The 21,951-nt window shown below is 45.1% G+C and overlaps 1 protein-coding gene across 1 annotated transcript in view; it reads right to left on the bottom strand.

Moving 5' to 3' along the window:
- The window catches only part of LOC115123447 (gamma-aminobutyric acid receptor subunit gamma-3), a 428,918-nt gene that overhangs the window by 49,534 nt on the left and 357,433 nt on the right, over nucleotides 1-21,951 (bottom strand). Inside the window, exon 6 of the mRNA XM_065009375.1 lies at nucleotides 2,300-2,437. Within this exon, the coding sequence (XP_064865447.1) occupies nucleotides 2,300-2,437 (138 nt within the window). The remainder of the gene's footprint in view (nucleotides 1-2,299; nucleotides 2,438-21,951) is intronic.

Below are 21,951 nucleotides of genomic sequence, written 5' to 3'. Positions count from 1 at the left end.
TCATCACCTGGGGAGAGGAGAGGAGAAGAACATGGACTGAATGGCTTGGACCTCATCACCTGGGGAGAGGAGAGGAACATGGACTGAATGGCTTGGACCTCATCACCTGGGGAGAGGAGAGGAGAAGAACATGGACTGAATGGCTTGGACCTTATCACCTGGGAAGAGGAGAGGAACATGGACTGAATGGCATGGACCTCATCACCTGGGGAGAGAAGTCGACAAAATGGATTGGATGGCTTGGACCCTATTACCTGGGGAGAGGAGAGGTGTAAAACCGACTGCATTGCTTGGACCTTATCACCTGTCCAGTGAGAGAACCAGCATTGACTAGAACAGGCCACAGCAGTAGAAACAGTATGGACTAGAAAGTCCACAGGAGTAAAACCAACATGGACTGAAACCATGACAGTAGTAGAACCAACATGGACTGAAACCATGACAGTAGTAGATCCTACATGGACTGAAACCATGACAGTAGTAGATCCAACATGGACTGAAACCATGACAGTAGTAGAACCAACATGGACTGAAACCATGACAGTAGTAGATCCAACATGGACTGAAACCATGACAGTAGTAGATCCAACATCGACTGAAACCATGACAGTAGTAGATCCAACATGGACTGAAACCATGACAGTAGTAGATCCAACATGGACTGAAACCATGACAGTAGTAGAACCAACATGGACTGAAACCATGACAGTAGTAGATTCAACATGGACTGAAACCATGACAGTAGTAGATCCAACATGGACTGAAACCATGACAGTATTAGATCCAACATGGACTGAAACCATGACAGTAGTAGAACCAACATGGACTGAAACCATGACAGTAGTAGATCCAACATGGACTGAAACCATGACAGTAGTAGAACCAACATGGACTGAAACCATGACAGTAGTAGAACCAACATGGACTGAAACCATGACAGTAGTAGATCCAACATGGACTGAAACCATGACAGTAGTAGAACCAACATGGACTGAAACCATGACAGTAGTAGAACCAACATGGACTGAAACCATGACAGTAGTAGAACCAACATGGACTGAAACGATGACAGTAATAGAACCAACAAATCTATTCAAAGATCCAATGCAGCCATTTTGTTTCTCAATATCAAATAATTTCCATGTAACAAAAGTTACTTTATTGTTCTAAATGAAAATGGTAAAATGGCATTTTTTGCGTCTTAGCAAAGAACAATTTCTCTAGCAAGAATATGGGAGTGGTCTGAGTTGGAGGGAAAAACAAAAACAATTCTGTTTGGAAACTATGGAAAATTACGCAATTATTAACCATTATTAATCACTCAGGGGGAGGGGTTTTGTATGTTTTTATCTCTCTCTCTCTCGCTGAGCATTTCGCTTTTGCCTTTCCATTGACGGTTTGATCAGTCACTCTCTGTGCTTGGTGTATCCAGAATGTGGGCGTGTAAGAGTGTCTGGCGAATAACGTAGCGCTTGTAGTGATGATGTAGGGAGCTAACAGAAATGCTGTGTTCAAAACAACTGGGAACTCAGAAATCTCTTCACTTCAGACTTCAGTGCGTTCAAGACAACTAAGAACTCGGGGGAAACAAACACACTCTGACTTGAAAAATAATTTTGAATGGTCATCCAACTCTGAATTCAAAGTCTGAAACTCTGCATCTATCTAAAGCTCAGACATTTCCAACCTGAAGATCACTGATTTGAACTATTTATTTTTATTTTTATTGAGTTCCCTTTTGTCTTGAAAGCACAAAAAAACTGTGGTTGCACAATTATGTAAGGACCAGAGCTCGTGAAAAGTTATCTTCACAATAATTGAAGGGTTTCTTTCTCTGTCTGCTGAAGAGTCTATAAAAGTTCCTAGAAATTTTGGAGTCAAAAGGAGATTGTTCCTCAATGCGGAGAAAAGTCAAATGGATTAAATCGAGTGTTGGAGAAGTTGCTACCGAATGGGGAGGACAACAGTCTGTGTATTTGGGGAGTTTCTCCCATTCTTCTCTGCAGATCCTCTCAAGCTCTGTCAGGTTGGAGGGGGAGTGTTGCTGCACAGCTATTTTCAGGTCTCTCCAGAGATGTTCGATCAAGTTTAAGTCCGGGCTCTGGCTGGGCCTCTTACTCTTACGAATTGCTATGGGTAAACTCTGCAAGAGATGTCAGTTTAGAGGGATAGAGAGAGATAGTGACCAGCAGGAGACAGGGTATCAGTTAACATCTTTATTCATGACTCAGAACACTCACATACACATTCATTACAATACATTATTACCAAATATAACACTAACGGTAGACAACCTTACCTGCTGTTGTCTTGACGATGTGTGAGGTGTTGCGTAGGCCCATGAAGTCAAACTGATAGAGTCTCCAGGACCTCTGGTCGGATGTCTCCACAGAGTTCTTCCTCCACTTGTAAATCATCTCATCTCTCGGGTAGCCATCTGGAATGACACAGAGCAGGTTAATGAGGTGTGACTACCCATCTGGAATGACACAGAGCAGGTTAATGAGGTGTGACTACCCATCTGGAATGACACAGAGCAGGTTAATGAGGTGTGACTACCCATCTGGAATGACACAGAGCAGGTTAATGAGGTGTGACTACCCATCTGGAATGACACAGAGCAGGTTAATGAGGTGTGACTACCCATCTGGAATGACACAGAGCAGGTTAATGAGGTGTGACTACCCATCTGGAATGACACAGAGCAGGTTAATGAGGTGTGACTACCCATCTGGAATGACACAGAGCAGGTTAATGAGGTGTGACTACCCATCTGGAATGACACAGAGCAGGTTAATGAGGTGTGACTACCCATCTGGAATGACACAGAGCAGGTTAATGAGGTGTGACTACCCATCTGGAATGACACAGAGCAGGTTAATGAGGTGTGACTACACATCTGGAATGACACAGAGCAGGTTAATGAGGTGTGACTACACATCTGGAATGACACAGAGCAGGTTAATGAGGTGTGACTACCCATCTGGAATGACACAGAGCAGGTTAATGAGGTGTGACTACCCATCTGGAATGACACAGAGCAGATTAATGAGGTGTGACTACCCATCTGGAATGACACAGAGCAGGTTAATGAGGTGTGACTACACATCTGGAATGACACAGAGCAAATTAATGATGTGTGACCACCCATCTGGAATGACACAGAGCAGGTTAATGAGGTGTGACTACCCATCTGGAATGACACAGAGCAGGTTAATGAGGTGTGACTTCCCATCTGGAATGACACAGAGCAGATTAATGAGGTGTGACCACCCATCTGGAATGACACAGAGCAGGTTAATGAGGTGTGACTACCCATCTGGAATGACACAGAGCAGGTTAATGAGGTGTGACTACACATCTGGAATGACACAGAGCAGGTTAATGAGGTGTGACTACCCATCTGGAATTAGACAGCTCAGGTTAATGAGGTGTGACTACCCATCTGGAATTAGACAGAGCAGATTAATGAGGTGTGACTACCCATCTGGAATTAGACAGAGCAGGTTAATGAGGTGTGACTACCCATCTGGAATGACACAGAGCAGGATAATGAGGTGTGACCACCCATCTGGAATGACACAGAGCAGGTTAATGAGGTGTGACTACCCATCTGGAATTACACAGAGCAGGTTAATGAGGTGTGACTACCCATCTGGAATGACACAGAGCAGGTTAATGAGGTGTGACTACCCATCTGGAATGACACAGAGCAGGTTAATGAGGTGTGACTACCCATCTGGAATTAGACAGAGCAGGTTAATGAGGTGTGACTACCCATCTGGAATGACACAGAGCAGGTTAATGAGGTGTGACTACCCATCTGGAATTAGACAGAGCAGGTTAATGAGGTGTGACTACCCATCTGGAATGACACAGAGCAGATTAATGAGGTGTGACTACCCATCTGGAATTAGACAGAGCAGGTTAATGAGGTGTGACTACCCATCTGGAATGACACAGAGCAGGTTAATGAGGTGTGACTACCCATCTGGAATGACACAGTATTGTGACCTCTCTATTCTATCTCTTTTTCTTTCTCAATCTATCTCTCTTTCTCCACCTCCCCCCTCTCTCTTTCTCCACCTCCCCCTCTTGTCTCTCCACCTCTCTCTCTTTCTCCACCTCCACCTCTTATCTCTCCCCTCTCTCTTTCTCCACCTCCTGCTCTCTCTCTCTTTCTCCACCTCCACCTCTTGTCTCTCTCTCTCTTTCTCCACCTCCCCCTCTCTCTTTCTCCACCTCCTCCTCTCTCTCTTTCTCCACCTCTCTCTTTCTCCACCTCTCTCTTTCTCCACCTCCCCCTCCTGTCTCTCTCCCTCCCTCCACCTTAATAATAATATTAATAATGTATTGTATCCCTTTCTGAAATTGTGTTTTTACATCTCAAATTCAACAACACAGCATCACCATGGTGATGCTAGATGCTCTTACAGACAGACTGATAGGCCCAGGGTGACATTAGTGTATTTGGTTGGAGCACAGCAGGCTATTGAAAAGACAGTCTGAATGAAGAAGACAGAGTGGGGAGGAAAGCAGAGTAAATGAAAAGGTTTGATTCAATACAGGAGTCCATTCATCTTTGTGTTAAGGGATGGCCTTCCCATCTGATCATCGCTTTCATGGAGGACAGGCTTGAGTTGTGAGGATGACCACAATGTATTTTCATAATGAGACAAATCTATTGTTTTTCTGACACAATTTTGCAAAAAAATAAATGTTGTGATCTATACAATAAACAAATGTACAGAAAAATTGATAAGTGTGTGGCGGTATAGCAGGAACAGCGGCATCTAGTGGTCAAAATAGAGTACTTTCACATTACTTTATGGGAAATAATGTATCTGAATAGGGGAGAAATAAACACCAGATTCACAGGGAATAACTTACATAGTATGGAGCAGCAATACTCCAAGCCGCAGCTACATACTACCTGACAAATATAGAGGACTGTTTCCTCATGTCTTACTCATTGGTAGGAAAAAGTTTGTTCCAAATTGGATTTTGGATACTATATTTATTGAATATTATCTGAATCCTATCAATTAAAATGGCAAATTTGGGTGCAATTAATTAGCATAAGTTCTCTGAGATAAAAATTATTTTCAACAAAATAATGTTGCCGGACTGCTAAATAATTACAGAAACGACTTCAGAACAATCTGAGATGGTGGGTATCAAAATCATCTTTTCCTGTGCTTTTTGAAGTGGAATGATTCTGGACAGTTATGTCATGAGGTTGTTTCAGTAGCTACCCAGCTAGCACACAATGTTCTGAGAACCATATGTTTATTAGATCTTGGTGATAGTATAGTTCTTTTGCATACAACCTTGCCACAACTTTCTGGAAATGGTGCAGGATAATTTATTGGCTTTGGAGCGCACTCCGCACATTTAAGGAACTTGGCAAAATAATATTATTTTCTTTGGTATTTCATTACTGTAACAGAAGGTTTCCGAAAAGTTCAAACATGGTAACATTTCATTAACATTTTGGTAATGTTCTAGGAATGTCCTCAAATAGATCAGAGATCGTTAAGAAGCAACGTTCTTCTTGGGGGAGTTCAGACCTTCAGCAGAACGTTTCCTACAGGTTTCCTCATGGTTCTATTTAAAGTGGAACTGACAGCATTTTAACAACATTAAATCTAGTTCAAATCTGTTTATATACACAACCCAGCAAGAATATGCCAATTGTTTCTATAAAATTATTATTATTATATATTTTTGGGACATTTTCTGGGAAGCGAGCACTTAGATATGGTCATTTTTCACGTTTTCATACTTTCCTAGAATGTTTGGGAATGACGTAAGGCATTTGTGAAAATTCCATATCAATATAGATTCTATAGCAATATACAGGAAAGCAGATGTGCTTTTGGACAATTAGTACACTGCAGTGAATAAAACCCAATAGAAATGTGTCAGTCTTGTCCAGGACCGGACTCTACACAGACCAGTGAACCATAGCCAATCAGAGCTACAGTAGACCTATATGCAAATTAGCCATGTAAAAAGAGCTTTATATGACGTAAAAAGGGCTTTATAAATACATTTGATTGATATGCTAACTGTGGATGGTTGTTCAAGTTCAGCATAGCTAGCTAGCAAAGTGATTCACATGTCCTGCTAGCTAACCAAATGACACCAGCATCTCAAATGCCATCCTCAAACAGCTAGTTAGCTAACTAGCTAATATTAGGCTCTGTGTTTTTAGCTTACTAAATAAATAGACACATGAATAGATGCGCTAGTCTATTAGCCACGTTATGACTGTCTGGTGGTCACTGTCCTTGCTCCTTGCTCGTTTGATTGTATTGACATTCACAGCCTTAGTTACATGTGTCCGTTTTAGTAGTCATCGAAACTGAAACAGTGAATCCCGAATAGCTGCATGCATCAAACAATGTACCAGGCTGTAATTTACAACTTGATATCAATATTTGTTGGATTACCAAGACATTTATTGGTGAATTAGTTATATTAGTCATCCATTGAATCTATTCCGACAACAATGCCTTACTCTACATTATGGAATTTTGGAATTTTGAGTCAAATATAACTTATTTTTTAAAACCTCTTATAAAGTTGGTTTTGTTGGTTTTGGTTTTGTAGCTTTAAACTGGGTATTTGATCTTTTTCACTGATATTGTTTGTTTCATATTTGCAAAGTAGTTAAAATATCATCAGTTCCACTTTAAAGTCATGTTCTCAAATTGTTCAAAGAAGGTGAAGAACTTTTCATTAAAAAAACACAAGAAAACTTCAGTAACATTCAGAGAACAATCTAAGACTGTTATTTAAATATACTTTCCTTTCTCAGTGAAACTGTTTCTATCCTCTCTTTGTTAAGTGTGTTCAGGCGAGCCCATTAATTGGCCATACCTGATCTTAATGAGTACTCGTTTCCTTTGAAATGGGGTCTGTTTGAATAGACTCTAAAAATGAAGAAGTTTATGTCTAAAAACATGGTTCCATCCTGGATTCCATGGATAGAGAACACAAGATTGCAGGTTTGAATCTCACTGGTGCCATGTCACAATAGAAAATACATTTGTGTTGCGTGATTCATTCCATTCATTCCATGTGTTCTATCTGTGGTTGAAGTTCAAAACAGTTAACCCAAACTAAGCTAGCAGTGTTATTACAAAGTCTTGTATAAACGTTTAGTTAAAAGTTTTAAGGAAGTTATTCAAACGTCTAAGAGCAACAACGGCTCAGCCACGAAGTGGTAGGCCACACAAGCTCACAGAACGGAACCGTCGAAATAGTCTGTCCTCGTGTTGCAAAACTCACTACTGAGTTCAAAACTGCCTCTGAAAGCAACGTCAGCACAAGAACTGTTCTTCGTGAAATGGGTTTCCATGGCCGAGCAGCTGCACACCAGGCTAAGATCACCATGCGAAATGCCAAGCATCGGCTGGAGCGCTGTAGAGCTTGCCGTCATTGGACTGAGTGGAAGCAAGTGATGAATCCCACATTACCATCTGGTAGTCCGATGGACAAATCTGGGTTTGGCAGATTCCAGGAGACCACTTCCTGCCCGGATGCATAGTGTCAACTGTAAAGTTTGGTGGAGGATGAATAATGGTCTTCGGCTGGTTTTCATGGTTCGGGCCCACTAGTTCCAGTAAAGGGAAATCGTAACGCTTCAGCAAACTGTCAGGACCCGGTTACGAACCCGGGTCTCCGGAGTGAGAAACAGTCACTTAACCAACTGAGCCACGAATAGTTGGCAGAACCCAGAAGATGAGGCAGACACAGCAGTACTTGAGACGATGTATTTAATGAAGTAAAAAATGAAGTTCTTCAGGAAAACATGTAACTCCACAACTTCAAAAGGAATTCCACAAGAACAAAGGTAATCCTCCAAGACAAAAAGGTAAATCCACAAGGTGGAAGGTATAGCACAAAAAGCCTCAAAAAATACTCAAAAACAAACAAACAAACAAGAACAAAAAACAGAATTCCACAAGAGAGTCCACCGGGATCAACAAGAGTTCACAGAGTACTAGGGCTGGGTGCTAACATACAAACACAGAGCAAAGGACTGAGGAAAACAAAGGGTTTAAATACAATCAGGGGAAACGAGGCACAGGTGCAAATAATAATGGGGATCAAGGGAAAACAAAAGGTCAAAAGGCACAATGGGGGCATCTAGTGACCAAAAACCGGAACAACCCTGGCCAAAACCTGACACAAACAATGACATTCCAGACGATTCTGTGCTTCCTACTTTGCGGCAACAGTTTGGGGAAGGCCCAATCCTGTTTCAGCATGACAATGCCCTGGTGCACAAATTGAGGTCCATACAGAAATGGTTTTTCGAGATATGTGTGGAAGAACTTAACTGGCCTGCACCTGACCTCAAACCCATCGAACACATTTGGGATGAATTGGAATGCCGACTGCGTTCCAGGCCTAATCGCCCAACACCAGCTCCCGACGTCACTAATGCTCTTGTGGCTGAATGGAAACAAGTCCCCGCAGCAATTTTCCAACATCTAGTGGAAAGCCTCCCCAGAAGAGTGGAGGCAGTTATATCAGCAAAAGCAACTCCATATTAATGCTCATGATTTTGGAATGAGATGTTTGGCCAGCAGGTGTCCACATACTTTTGATCAAGTAGTGTAGCTAGAGTCTATCACAATGTCTATGATTCATTGTGGTTCAAGAAGAAAAAAAAACGTGAATTTGACCTTAGTCTGGTCCAATCAATATGGTCTAATTGCTGTGCTATTCACACATTCAACTGAGTCTATTCATCTTGATGCTCGCAGCATCGACTATATTATACTAAATGAACAATTAAGGGACAACGGCTGATTTCAGGGAGAGAAAAAAAAACTGGTCATTTGCAGAGCAGGTCTCAATGAAGGTCTGTAGAGCTAACCTCAGGTCTCAATGAAGGTCTGTAGAGCTAACCTCAGGTCTCAATGAAGGTCTGTAGAGCTAACCTCAGGTCTCAATGAAGGTCTGTAGAGCTAACCTCAGGTCTCAATGAAGGTCTGTAGAGCTAACCTCAGGTCTCAATGAAGGTCTGCAGAGCTAACCTCAGGTCTCAATGAAGGTCTGCAGAGCTAACCTCAGGTCTCAATGAAGGTCTGCAGAGCTAACCTCAGGTCTCAATGAAGGTCTGTAGAGCTAACCTCAGGTCTCAATGAAGGTCTGTAGAGCTAACCTCAGGTCTCAATGAAGGTCTGTAGAGCTAACCTCAGGTCTCAATGAAGGTCTGCAGAGCTAACCTCAGGTCTCAATGAAGGTCTGTAGAGCTAACCTCAGGTCTCAATGAAGGTCTGTAGAGCTAACCTCAGGTCTCAATGAAGGTCTGTAGAGCTAACCTCAGGTCTCAATGAAGGTCTGCAGAGCTAACCTCAGGTCTCAATGAAGGTCTGCAGAGCTAACCTCAGGTCTCAATGAAGGTCTGTAGAGCTAACCTCAGGTCTCAATGAAGGTCTGTAGAGCTAACCTCAGGTCTCAATGAAGGTCTGTAGAGCTAACCTCAGGTCTCAATGAAGGTCTGTAGAGCTAACCTCAGGTCTCAATGAAGGTCTGCAGAGCTAACCTCAGGTCTCAATGAAGGTCTGTAGAGCTAACCTCAGGTCTCAATGAAGGTCTGTAGAGCTAACCTCAGGTCTCAATGAAGGTCTGTAGAGCTAACCTCAGGTCTCAATGAAGGTCTGTAGAGCTAACCTCAGGTCTCAATGAAGGTCTGTAGAGCTAACCTCAGGTCTCAATGAAGGTCTGCAGAGCTAACCTCAGGTCTCAATGAAGGTCTGTAGAGCTAACCTCAGGTCTCAATGAAGGTCTGTAGAGCTAACCTCAGGTCTCAATGAAGGTCTGCAGAGCTAACCTCAGGTCTCAATGAAGGTCTGCAGAGCTCTCAGGTCTCAATGAAGGTCTGCAGAGCTAACCTCAGGTCTCAATGAAGGTCTGCAGAGCTAACCTCAGGTCTCAATGAAGGTCTGCAGAGCTAACCTCAGGTCTCAATGAAGGTCTGCAGAGCTAACCTCAGGTCTCAATGAAGGTCTGTAGAGCTAACCTCAGGTCTCAATGAAGGTCTGTAGAGCTAACCTCAGGTCTCAATGAAGGTCTGTAGAGCTAACCTCAGGTCTCAATGAAGGTCTGCAGAGCTAACCTCAGGTCTCAATGAAGGTCTGTAGAGCTAACCTCAGGTCTCAATGAAGGTCTGCAGAGCTAACCTCAGGTCTCAATGAAGGTCTGTAGAGCTAACCTCAGGTCTCAATGAAGGTCTGTAGAGCTAACCTCAGGTCTCAATGAAGGTCTGTAGAGCTAACCTCAGGTCTCAATGAAGGTCTGCAGAGCTAACCTCAGGTCTCAATGAAGGTCTGCAGAGCTAACCTCAGGTCTCAATGAAGGTCTGCAGAGCTAACCTCAGGTCTCAATGAAGGTCTGTAGAGCTAACCTCAGGTCTCAATGAAGGTCTGTAGAGCTAACCTCAGGTCTCAATGAAGGTCTGTAGAGCTAACCTCAGGTCTCAATGAAGGTCTGCAGAGCTAACCTCAGGTCTCAATGAAGGTCTGTAGAGCTAACCTCAGGTCTCAATGAAGGTCTGTAGAGCTAACCTCAATGAAGTCTCAATGGTCTCAATGAAGGTCTGCAGAGCTAACCTCAGGTCTCAATGAAGGTCTGTAGAGCTAACCTCAGGTCTCAATGAAGGTCTGCAGAGCTAACCTCAGGTCTCAATGAAGGTCTGTAGAGCTAACCTCAGGTCTCAATGAAGGTCTGTAGAGCTAACCTCAGGTCTCAATGAAGGTCTGTAGAGCTAACCTCAGGTCTCAATGAAGGTCTGTAGAGCTAACCTCATAGGTCTTAATGAAGGTCTGTAGAGCTAACCTCATAGGTCTTAATGGTCTGTAGAGCTAATCTCATAGGTCTAACCTCATAGGTTTTTATGAAGGTCTGTAGAACTAACCTCATAGGTTTTTATAAAGGTCTGTAGAGCTAACCTCATAGGTCTTAATGGTCTGTAGAGCTAATCTCATAGGTCTAACCTCATAGGTTTTTATGAAGGTCTGTAGAGCTAACCTCATTGGTCTTAATGGTCTGTAGAGCTAATTTCATAGGTCTAACCTCATAGGTTTTTATGAAGGTCTGTAGAACTAACCTCATAGGTTTTTATAAAGGTCTGTAGAGCTAACCTCATAGGTCTTAATGGTCTGTAGAGCTAATCTCATAGGTCTAACCTCATAGGTTTTTATGAAGGTCTGTAGAACTAACCTCATAGGTTTTTATGAAGGTCTGTAGAGCTAACCTCATAGGTCTTAATGGTCTGTAGAGCTAATCTCATAGGTCTAACCTCATAGGTTTTTATGAAGGTCTGTAGAACTAACCTCATAGGTCTAACCGCATAGGTCTTAATGAAGGTCTGTAGAGCTAACCTCATAGGTCTTAATGGTCTGTAGAGCTAACCTCATAGGTCTTAATGGTCTGTAGAGCTAACCTCATAGGTCTAACCTCATAGGTTTTTATGAAGATCTGTAGAACTAACCTCATAGGTCTAACCTCATAGGTCTTAATGAAGGTCTGTAGAGCTAACCGTATAGGTCTTAATTGTCTGTAGAGCTAACCTCATAGGTCTTAATGGTCTGTAGAGCTAACCTCATAGGTCTTAATGGTCTGTAGAGCTAACCTCAGGTCTTAATGAAGGTCTGTAGAGCTAACCTCATAAGTCTTAATGAAGGTCTGTAGAGCTAACCTCAGGTCTTAAGGTCTGTAGAGCTAACCTCATAGGTTTTATGGTCTGCAGAGCTAACCTCATAGGTCCAACTTCAGGTCTCAATGAAGGTCTGTAGAGCTAACCTCATAGGTTTCTATGGTCTGTAGAGCTAACCTCATAGGTCTTAATGAAGGTCTGTAGAGCTAACCTCAGGTCTTAAGGGTCTGTAGAGCTAACCTCATAGGTTTCTATGGTCTGTAGAGCTAACCTCATAGGTCTTAATGAAGGTCTGTAGAGCTAACCTCAGGTCTTAAGGGTCTGTAGAGCTAACCTCATAGGTTTCTATGGTCTGTAGAGCTAACCTCATAGGTCTTAATGAAGGTCTGTAGAGCTAAATTAAAATGGTTAAAATTGGTTAAAATTAAATATCATATAATTTCATAAAATCTCACAATTCACAATCATTTGGATATGATGGATCTGTCTTTTCAGACTAAGGTGAGGAGGCGGTCATGACAGGTGAGGAGGTTATCATGACAGGCGAAGAGGTTATCATGACAGGTGAAGAGGTTATCATGACAGGTGAGGAGGTTATCATGACAGGTGAGGAGGTTATCATGACAGGTGAAGAGGTTATCATGACAGGCATGACAGGAGGTTATCATGACAGGTGAGGAGGTTATCATGACAGGTGAGGAGGTTATCATGACAGGTGAGGAGGTTATCATGACAGGCGAAGAGGTTATCATGACAGGTGAAGAGGTTATCATGACAGGTGAGGAGGTTATCATGACAGGTGAGGAGGTTATCATGACAGGTGAGGAGGTTATCATGACAGGTGAAGAGGTTATCATGACAGGTGAGGAGGTTATCATGACAGGTGAGGAGGTTATCATGACAGGTGAAGAGGTTATCATGACAGGTGAAGAGGCGATCATGACAGGCGAAGAAGTTATCATGGCAGGTGAAGAGGTTATCATGACAGGTGAAGAGGTTATCATGACAGGTGAGGAGGTTATCATGACAGGTGAGGAGGTTATCATGACAGGTGAGGAGGTTATCAGGTGAGGAGGTTATCATGACAGGTGAGGAGGTTATCATGACAGGTGAAGAGGTTATCATGACAGGTGAAGAGGTTATCATGACAGGTGAAGAGGTTATCATGACAGGTGAGGAGGTTTATCATGACAGGTGAAGAGGTTATCATGACAGGTGAAGAGGCGATCATCATGACAGGTGAGGAGGTTATCATGACAGGTGAGGAGGTTATCATGACAGGTGAGGAGGTTATCATGACAGGTGAAGAGGTTATCATGACAGGTGAGGAGGTTATCATGACAGGTGAGGAGGTTATCATGACAGGTGAGGAGGTTATCATGACAGGTGAGGAGGTTATCATGACAGGTGAAGAGGTTATCATGACAGGTGAAGAGGTTATCATGACAGGTGAGGAGGTTATCATGACAGGTGAGTTATCATGACAGGTGAGGGAGGTTATCATGAGGAGGTTATCATGACAGGTGAAGAGGTTATCATGACAGGTGAGGAGGTTATCATGACAGGTGAGGAGGTTATCATGACAGGTGAGGAGGTTATCATGACAGGTGAGGAGGTTATCATGACAGGTGAGGAGGTTATCATGACAGGTGAGGAGGTTATCATGACAGGTGAGGAGGTTATCATGACAGGTGAAGAGGTTATCATGACAGGTGAAGAGGTTATCATGACAGGTGAGGAGGTTATCATGACAGGTGAGGAGGTTATCATGACAGGTGAAGAGGCGATCATGACAGGTGAGGAGGTTATCATGACAGGTGAGGAGGTTATCATGACAGGTGAGGAGGTTATCATGACAGGTGAAGAGGTTATCATAACAGGTGAGGAGGTTATCATGACAGGTGAAGAGGCGATCATGACAGGTGAGGAGGTTATCATGACAGGTGAGGAGGTTATCATGACAGGTGAGGAGGTTATCATGACAGGTGAAGAGGTTATCATGACAGGTGAAGAGGTTATCATGACAGGTGAGGAGGTTATCATGATAGTTGAGGAGGTTATCATGACAGGTGAAGAGGTTATCATGACAGGTGAGGAGGTTATCATGACAGGTGAGGAGGTTATCATGACAGGTGAGGAGGTTATCATGACAGGTGAGGAGGTTATCATGACAGGTGAAGAGGTTATCATTACAGGTGAGGAGGTTATCATGACAGTTTAAATGCTAATATTCTCCCATTCTAGTTTCCATCCTGCCCTATCGCTGCTAATATTCTCTCATTCCAGTTTCCATCCTGCCCTTCGCTGCTAATATTCTCTCAGCCCAGTTTACATCCAGCTTCTGATGAACAGGAAAAACTGAATCAGAGCCTAAATAATCCTGAGTGACACGGTGGTATAATGATAGGTGGAGACGAACACAGAGCAAAATGGCACTTCATCAACCGCAAGACAAAAGCAGAGAGGGGGAGAGGGAGAGAATGGGGGAGAGGGACAGAGCTGGGGAGAGAACAGGGTAGAGGGAGAGAGCAGGGGAGAGGGACAGAGCTGGGGAGAGAACAGGGTAGAGGGAGAGAGCGGGGGAGAGGGACAGAGCTGGGGAGAGAACAGGGTAGAGGGAGAGAATGGGGGAGAGGGAGAGAACGGGGAGAGGGACAGAGCTGGGGAGAGAACAGGGTAGAGGGAGAGAGCAGGGGAGAGGGACAGAGCTGGGGAGAGAACAGGGTAGAGGGAGAGAGCGGGGAGAGGGACAGAGCTGGGGAGAGAACAGGGTAGAGGGAGAGAGCGGGGAGAGGGACAGAGCTGGGGAGAGAACAGGGTAGAGGGAGAGAGCGGGGGAGAAGGACAGAGCTGGGAGAGAACAGGGTAGAGGGAGAGAGGGACAGAGCTAGGGAGAGAACAGGGGAGGGGAGAGGGGGAGAGAGCTGGGGGAGAGGGAGAGAGCGGGGTAGAGGGTGAGAGCGGGAGAGAACAGGGTAGAGGGAGAGAGCGGGGAGAGGGGGGAGAATGGGGGAGAGGGACAGAGCTGGGAGAGAACAGGGTAGAGGGAGAGAGCGGGGGAGAGGGGAGGGGGGAGACAGAGCTGGGGAGAGAGAGGGACAGAGCTGGGGAGAGAACAGGGTAGGGGAGGGTGGGGAGAGAGGGAGAGGGAGCGGGGAGAAGGACAGAGCTGGGGAGAGAACAGGGTAGAGGGAGAGAGCGGGGGAGAGGGTGAGAATGGGGGAGAGGGACAGACCTGGGGAGAGATCAGGGTAGAGGGAGAGAGCGGGGGAGAGGGACAGAGCTGGGGAGAGAACAGGGTAGAGGGAGAGAGCGGGGGGAGAGAACAGGGTAGAGGGAGAGAGCGGGGAGAGGGGAGAATGGGGGAGAGGGACAGAGCTGGGGAGAGAACAGGGTAGAGGGAGAGAGCGGGGGTAAGGGAGAACAGAGGGAGATAAAGAAAGAGAAAAGGGAAGTGGAGGAGAGGAGAGGGTTGGAGAGAGAGAGAGAGAGAGATCAGGGTAGAGGGAGAGAGCGGGGGAGAAGGACAGAGCTGGGGAGAGAACAGGGTAGAGGGAGAGAGCGGGGGAGAAGGACAGAGCTGGGGAGAGAACAGGGTAGAGGGAGAGAGCGGGGGTAAGGGAGAACAGAGGGAGATAAAGAAAGAGAAAAGGGAAGTGGAGGAGAGGGTTGGAGAGAGAGAGAGAGAGAGAGAGATCAGCCGAAGGGTATGAGGAATGTGAATGAGCTTCTCCTACAATGCACTTTGTTCCGCATCCTTCCATTTATTATCTTTGTCTGAGTTCAGAGCCCCAACAGAATACTTTTCAAAGGCGAAAACCTGGCTTACACAGGCAATATGCAAATCCTGTAATACAAACAAATGGTCAGCGATCTCTCTGGACCAGAAGCAAAGCAGGTCAAACACTAAGCAGTAACACAATGCACAGCGGAGACACTCATTTATATTAAACCTCATTCAAATCATTAATTCATGAGATCTGGTTGCCTTAATTGATGAATTAAAAGTTCCCTTTTGGACGGATGTAAGAAGACAAAAGAGCTTGAAGGGGAACTACACCCGCTGATTTGGCCTCGTTTTTTTGGCTTGCTCCTCAAGAAATGCTGGCGGCCATGACAGAAGCCAAACGTGAGTTGGCTTGGGGGTGTGGTTTGATGTGGGTGTGTCCTTGCCACCACCAAGACACACCCCATCTGTCAGAACCTTGTCCGCAGCGGTTTCCTCTCCACTCAGTCACAACAAACCTCCTGCAGGTTGAGTTCAATATGTACGGTGAGATGCCAGAGATCCAGTTGTGTACACCCTCTAGCACCAGGGTTCAGAGTTCAGTAACTACAGGCAGATGTACGGTGAGATGCCAGAGATCCAGTAGTGTACCCCCTCTAGCACCAGGGTTAGAGCACATCATTTTCCTCTTTATTTAACCATCTATAAAACCTTATTTGTTCATCAGGTTAATGAGAAGGGTGTGCTTGAAAGGATGCACATAACTCTGCAATGTTGGGTTGTATTGGAGAGAGTTTCAGTCTTAAATCATTTTCCACACACAGTCTGAGTCTGTATTTAGTTTTCATGAGGGCCAAGAATTCACTCTCACATAGGTACGTGGTTGCAAAGGGCATCAATGTCTTAACAGTGTGCTTTGCCAAGGCAAAGCTCTGAGCGCAGCCCGATCCAGAAATCTGGTAGTGGCTTCTGATTACATTTTCACAGAACAGCATGTTGCAATTTCAATGAGGCTCTCTTGTTCAGATATTGGTAAGTGGACTGGAGGCAGGGCATGAAAGGGATTAACGAATCCTGTTTGTGTCATCCGTTTCGGGAAAGTACCTGCTTAATTGAGCACCCAACTCACTCAGGTGCTTCACTATATCACATTTGACATTGTCCGTAAGCTCGAGTTCATTTACAAACACAAAAAAAAAATCATACAATGATGGAAAGACCTGTGTGTTGTCCTTGTTAATGCAGACAGAGAGGAGCTCCAACCTGTGTGTTGTCCTTGTTAATGCAGACAGAGAGGAGCTCCAACCTGTGTGTTGTCCTTGTTAATGCAGACAGAGAGGAGCTCCAACCTGTGTGTTGTCCTTGTTAATGCAGACAGAGAGGAGCTCCAACCTGTGTGTTGTCCTTGTTAATGCAGACAGAGAGGAGCTCCAACCTGTGTGTTGTCCTTGTTAATGCAGACAGAGAGGAGCTCCAACCTGTGTGTTGTCCTTGTTAATGCAGACAGAGAGGAGCTCCAACCTGTGTGTTGTCCTTGTTAATGCAGACAGAGAGGAGCTCCAACCTGTGTGTTGTCCTTGTTAATGCAGACAGAGAAGAGCTCCAACCTGTGTGTTGTCCTTGTTAATGCAGACAGAGAGGAGCTCCAACTTCTTAAATCATAGCCTCAATTTTATCCTGCACATAGTTGCGGAGAGTCCCTGTAATCCTAGATTCACATCATTCAGGCGAGAAAAGACATCACCCAGATGGGTTTCTCACAAGACTGGCCTATCATGCAAGCAGTCAGACAAGTTTAAATTATGTTCAGTTAAGAAAACTCAATTTAAATTTAATTTAAAAAAAAACGGTCAATACTTTGCCCCTTGATAACCTGCGCCCTTCTGTATGCTGTAGAAGCGTTACATGGTCGCTGCCCATATCGCAGAAAATGCACAAGAGTTCAGGGCCCTTGTTTTAAGTGAACCATTTTCACTGTAGTGTCCAAAACACCTTTCGAGCTGTCAGGTATTCCCTTGGCAGCAAGAGCCTCTCGGTGGATGCTGCAGTGTACCCAAGAGCCTCTAGGTGGATGCTGCAGTGTACCCAAGAGCCTCTCGGTGGATGCTGCAGTGTACCCAAGAGCCTCTAGATGGATGCTGCAGTGTAGCCAAGAGCCTCTCGGTGGATGCTGCAGTGTACCCAAGAGCCTCTCGGTGGATGCTGCAGTGTACCCAAGAGCCTCTCGGTGGATGCTGCAGTGTACCCAAGAGCCTCTCGGTGGATGCTGCAGTGTACCCAAGAGCCTCTCGGTGGATGCTGCAGTGTACCCAAGAGCCTCTCGGTGGATGCTGCAGTGTACCCAAGAGCCTCTCGGTGGATGCTGCAGTGTAGAGCCTCTCGGTGGATGCTGCAGTGTACCCAAGAGCCTCTCGGTGGATGCTGCAGTGTACCCAAGAGCCTCTCGGTGGATGCTGCAGTGTACCCAAGAGCCTCTCGGTGGATGCTGCAGTGTACCCAAATACCTGCTACAGATCAATATGAGAATGCTGAGTTTCTGTAGATATTCTAAAACTAAGTGTTTTGATAACTTTTAAATGTAGTAACAGGTCCATATAGAATAAACCATCCTTTTCATAAAACCATAGAAGAAGTGTCAGTATCAAGCCTGTCTGTCAGAGTAAAACCATAGAAGAAGTGTTATCCTGTGTGATGTCCCGTATATAACAGGAGTTCCCTGATCCAGAATATACAGGGTTTCTCCCTCCCCATATTGACTGATCCTGGTTCAGAATACACAGGGTTTCTCCCTCTTCATATTGACTGATCCTGGTTCAGAATACACAGGGTTTCTCCCTCCCCATATTGACTGATCCTGGTTCAGAATACACAGGGTTTCTCCCTCCCCATATTGACTGATCCTGGTTTCTCCCTCCCCATATTGACTGATCCTGGTTCAGAATACGCTGGGTTTCTCCCTCCCATATTGACTGATACCTGATCCTGGTACAGAATACACAGGATTTCTCCCTCCCCATATTGAATGATACCTGATCCTGGTCCAGAATACACAGGGTTTCTCCCTCCCCATATTGAATGATACCTGATCCTGGTTCAGAATACGCAGGGTTTCTCCCTCCCATATTGACTGATACCTGATCCTGGTACAGAATACACAGGATTTCTCCCTACTCATATTGACTGATCCTGGTACAGAATACACAGGATTTCTCACTCCTCATATTGACTGATACCTGATCCTGGTTCAGAATACACAGGGTTTCTCCCTCCCCATATTGACTGATCCTGGTTCAGAATACACAGGGTTTCTCCCTCCCCATATTGACTGATCCTCGTTCAGAATACGCTGGGTTTCTCCCTCCCATATTGACTGATACCTGATCCTGGTACAGAATACACAGGATTTCTCCCTCCTCATATTGACTGATCCTGGTACAGAATACACAGGATTTCTCCCTCCTCATATTGACTGATACCTGATCCTGGTTCAGAATACACAGGGTTTCTCCCTCCCCATATTGACTGATCCTGGTCCAGAATACACAGTGTTCCTCCCTCCCCATATTGAATGATACCTGATCCTGGTTCAGAATACACAGGGTTCCTCCCTCCTCATATTGAATGATACCTGATCCTGGTCCAGAATACACAGGGTTTCTCCCTCCCCATATTGAATGATACCTGATCCTGGTTCAGAATACGCAGGGTTTCTCCCTCCCATATTGACTGATACCTGATCCTGGTACAGAATACACAGGATTTCTCCCTACTCATATTGACTGATCCTGGTACAGAATACACAGGATTTCTCACTCCTCATATTGACTGATACCTGATCCTGGTTCAGAATACACAGGGTTTCTCCCTCCCCATATTGACTGATCCTGGTTCAGAATACACAGGGTTTCTCCCTCCCCATATTGACTGATCCTGGTTCAGAATACGCTGGGTTTCTCCCTCCCATATTGACTGATACCTGATCCTGGTACAGAATACACAGGATTTCTCCCTCCTCATATTGACTGATCCTGGTACAGAATACACAGGATTTCTCCCTCCTCATATTGACTGATACCTGATCCTGGTTCAGAATACACAGGGTTTCTCCCTCCCCATATTGACTGATCCTGGTCCAGAATACACAGGGTTCCTCCCTCCCCATATTGAATGATACCTGATCCTGGTTCAGAATACACAGGGTTCCTCCCTCCCCATATTGAATGATACCTGATCCTGGTCCAGAATACACAGGGTTTCTCCCTCCCCATATTGAATGATACCTGATCCTGGTTCAGAATATGCAGGGTTTCTCCCTCCCATATTGACTGATACCTGATCCTGGTACAGAATACACAGGATTTCTCCCTACTCATATTGACTGATCCTGGTACAGAATACACAGGATTTCTCACTCCTCATATTGACTGATACCTGATCCTGGTTCAGAATACACAGGGTTTCTCCCTCCACATATTGGCTGATGCCATTAATTATTTTTTTTTAAACACAAGACAAGTAAACATTGTCTAGTGAAATTTTAATGTCTGTCAGAGTGCCAAGTATTTCTCTCCATTCAGAGACATCAGTATCAAGCCTGTCTGTCAGAGTGCCAGGTCTCTGTCCATTCAGAGACATCAGTATCTGTCTGTCAGAGTGCCAGGTCTCTGTCCATTCAGAGACATCAGTATCAAGCCTGTCTGTCAGAGTGCCAGGTCTCTGTCCATTCAGAGACATCAGTATCTAGCCTGTCTGTCAGAGTGCCAGGTCTCTCTCCATTCAGAGACATCAGTATCAAGCCTGTCTGTCAGACTGCCAGGTCTCTGTCCATTCAGAGACATCAGTATCTAGCCTGTCTGTCAGAGTGCCAGGTCTCTCTCCATTCAGACATCAGTATCTGTCTGTCAGAGTGCCAGGTCTCTGTCCATTCAGAGACATCAGTATCTGTCTGTCAGAGTGCCAGGTCTCTGTCCATTCAGAGACATCAGTATCTGTCTGTCAGAGTGCCAGGTCTCTCTCCATTCAGAGACATCAGTATCTGTCTGTCAGAGTGCCAGGTCTCTGTCCATTCAGAGACATCAGTATCTGTCTGTCAGAGTGCCAGGTCTCTCTACATTCAGACATCAGTATCTGTCTGTCATCTCTGTCCATTCAGAGACATCAGTATCTGTCTGTCAGAGTGCCAGGTCTCTCTACATTCAGACATCAGTATCTGTCTGTCAGAGTGCCAGGTCTCTGTCCATTCAGAGACATCAGTATCTAGCCTGTCTGTCAGAGTGCCAGGTCTCTGTCCATTCAGACATCAGTATCTGTCTGTCAGAGTGCCAGGTCTCTGTCCATTCAGAGACATCAGTATCTAGCCTGTCTGTCAGAGTGCCAGGTCTCTCTCCATTCAGAGACATCAGTATCTAGCCTGTCTGTCAGAGTGCCAGGTCTCTGTCCATTCAGAGACATCAGTATCTGTCTGTCAGAGTGCCAGGTCTCTCTCCATTCAGAGACATCAGTATCAAGCCTGTCTGTCAGAGTGCCAGGTCTCTCTCCATTCAGAGACATCAGTATCAAGCCTGTCTGTCAGAGTGCCAGCTCTCTGTCCATTCAGAGACATCAGTATCAAGCCTGTCTGTCAGAGTGCCGGGTCTCTGTCCATTCAGAGACATCAGTATATAGCCGGTCTGTCAGAGTGCCAGGTCTCTGTCCATTCAGAGACATCAGTATCTGTCTGTCAGAGTGCCAGGTCTCTCTCCATTCAGAGACATCAGTATCAAGCCTGTCTGTCAGACTTCCAGGTCTCTGTCCATTCAGAGACATCAGTATCTAGCCTGTCTGTCAGAGTGCCAGGTCTCTCTCCATTCAGAGACATCAGTATCAAGCCTGTCTGTCAGACTGCCAGGTCTCTGTCCATTCAGAGACATCAGTATCTAGCCTGTCTGTCAGAGTGCCAGGTCTCTCTCCATTCAGACATCAGTATCTGTCTGTCAGAGTGCCAGGTCTCTGTCCATTCAGAGACATCAGTATCTGTCTGTCAGAGTGCCAGGTCTCTCTCCATTCAGACATCAGTATCTGTCTGTCAGAGTGGTCCTCTAGGTTCTCTGTCCATTCAGAGACATCATCAGCCTGTCTGTCAGAGTTTCAGGTCTCTGTCCATTCAGAGACATCAGTATCAAGCCTGTCTGTCAGAGTGCCAGGTCTCTGTCCATTCAGAGACATCCGTATCTGTCTGTCAGAGTGCCAGGTCTCTCTCCATTCAGAAACATCAGTATCTGTCTGTCAGAGTGCCAGGTCTCTGTCCATTCAGAGACATCAGTATCAAGCCTGTCTGTCAGAGTGCCAGCTCTCTGTCCATTCAGAGACATCAGTATCTAGCCTGTCTGTCAGAGTGCCAGGTCTCTGTCCATTCAGAGACATCAGTATCTAGCCTGTCAGAGTGCCAGGTCTCTGTCCATTCAGAGACATCAGTATCTGTCTGTCAGAGTGCCAGGTCTCTGTCCATTCAGAGACATCAGTATCTAGCCTGTCTGTCAGAGTGCCAGGTCTCTCTCCATTCAGAGAC

This window comes from Oncorhynchus nerka, linkage group LG24, assembly GCF_034236695.1.
Source record: "Oncorhynchus nerka isolate Pitt River linkage group LG24, Oner_Uvic_2.0, whole genome shotgun sequence".
Taxonomy (NCBI): Eukaryota; Metazoa; Chordata; class Actinopteri; order Salmoniformes; family Salmonidae; genus Oncorhynchus; species Oncorhynchus nerka.
Note: the sequence above shows the minus strand (reverse complement) of the source record. Positions and strands in the feature narration are given on the sequence as shown.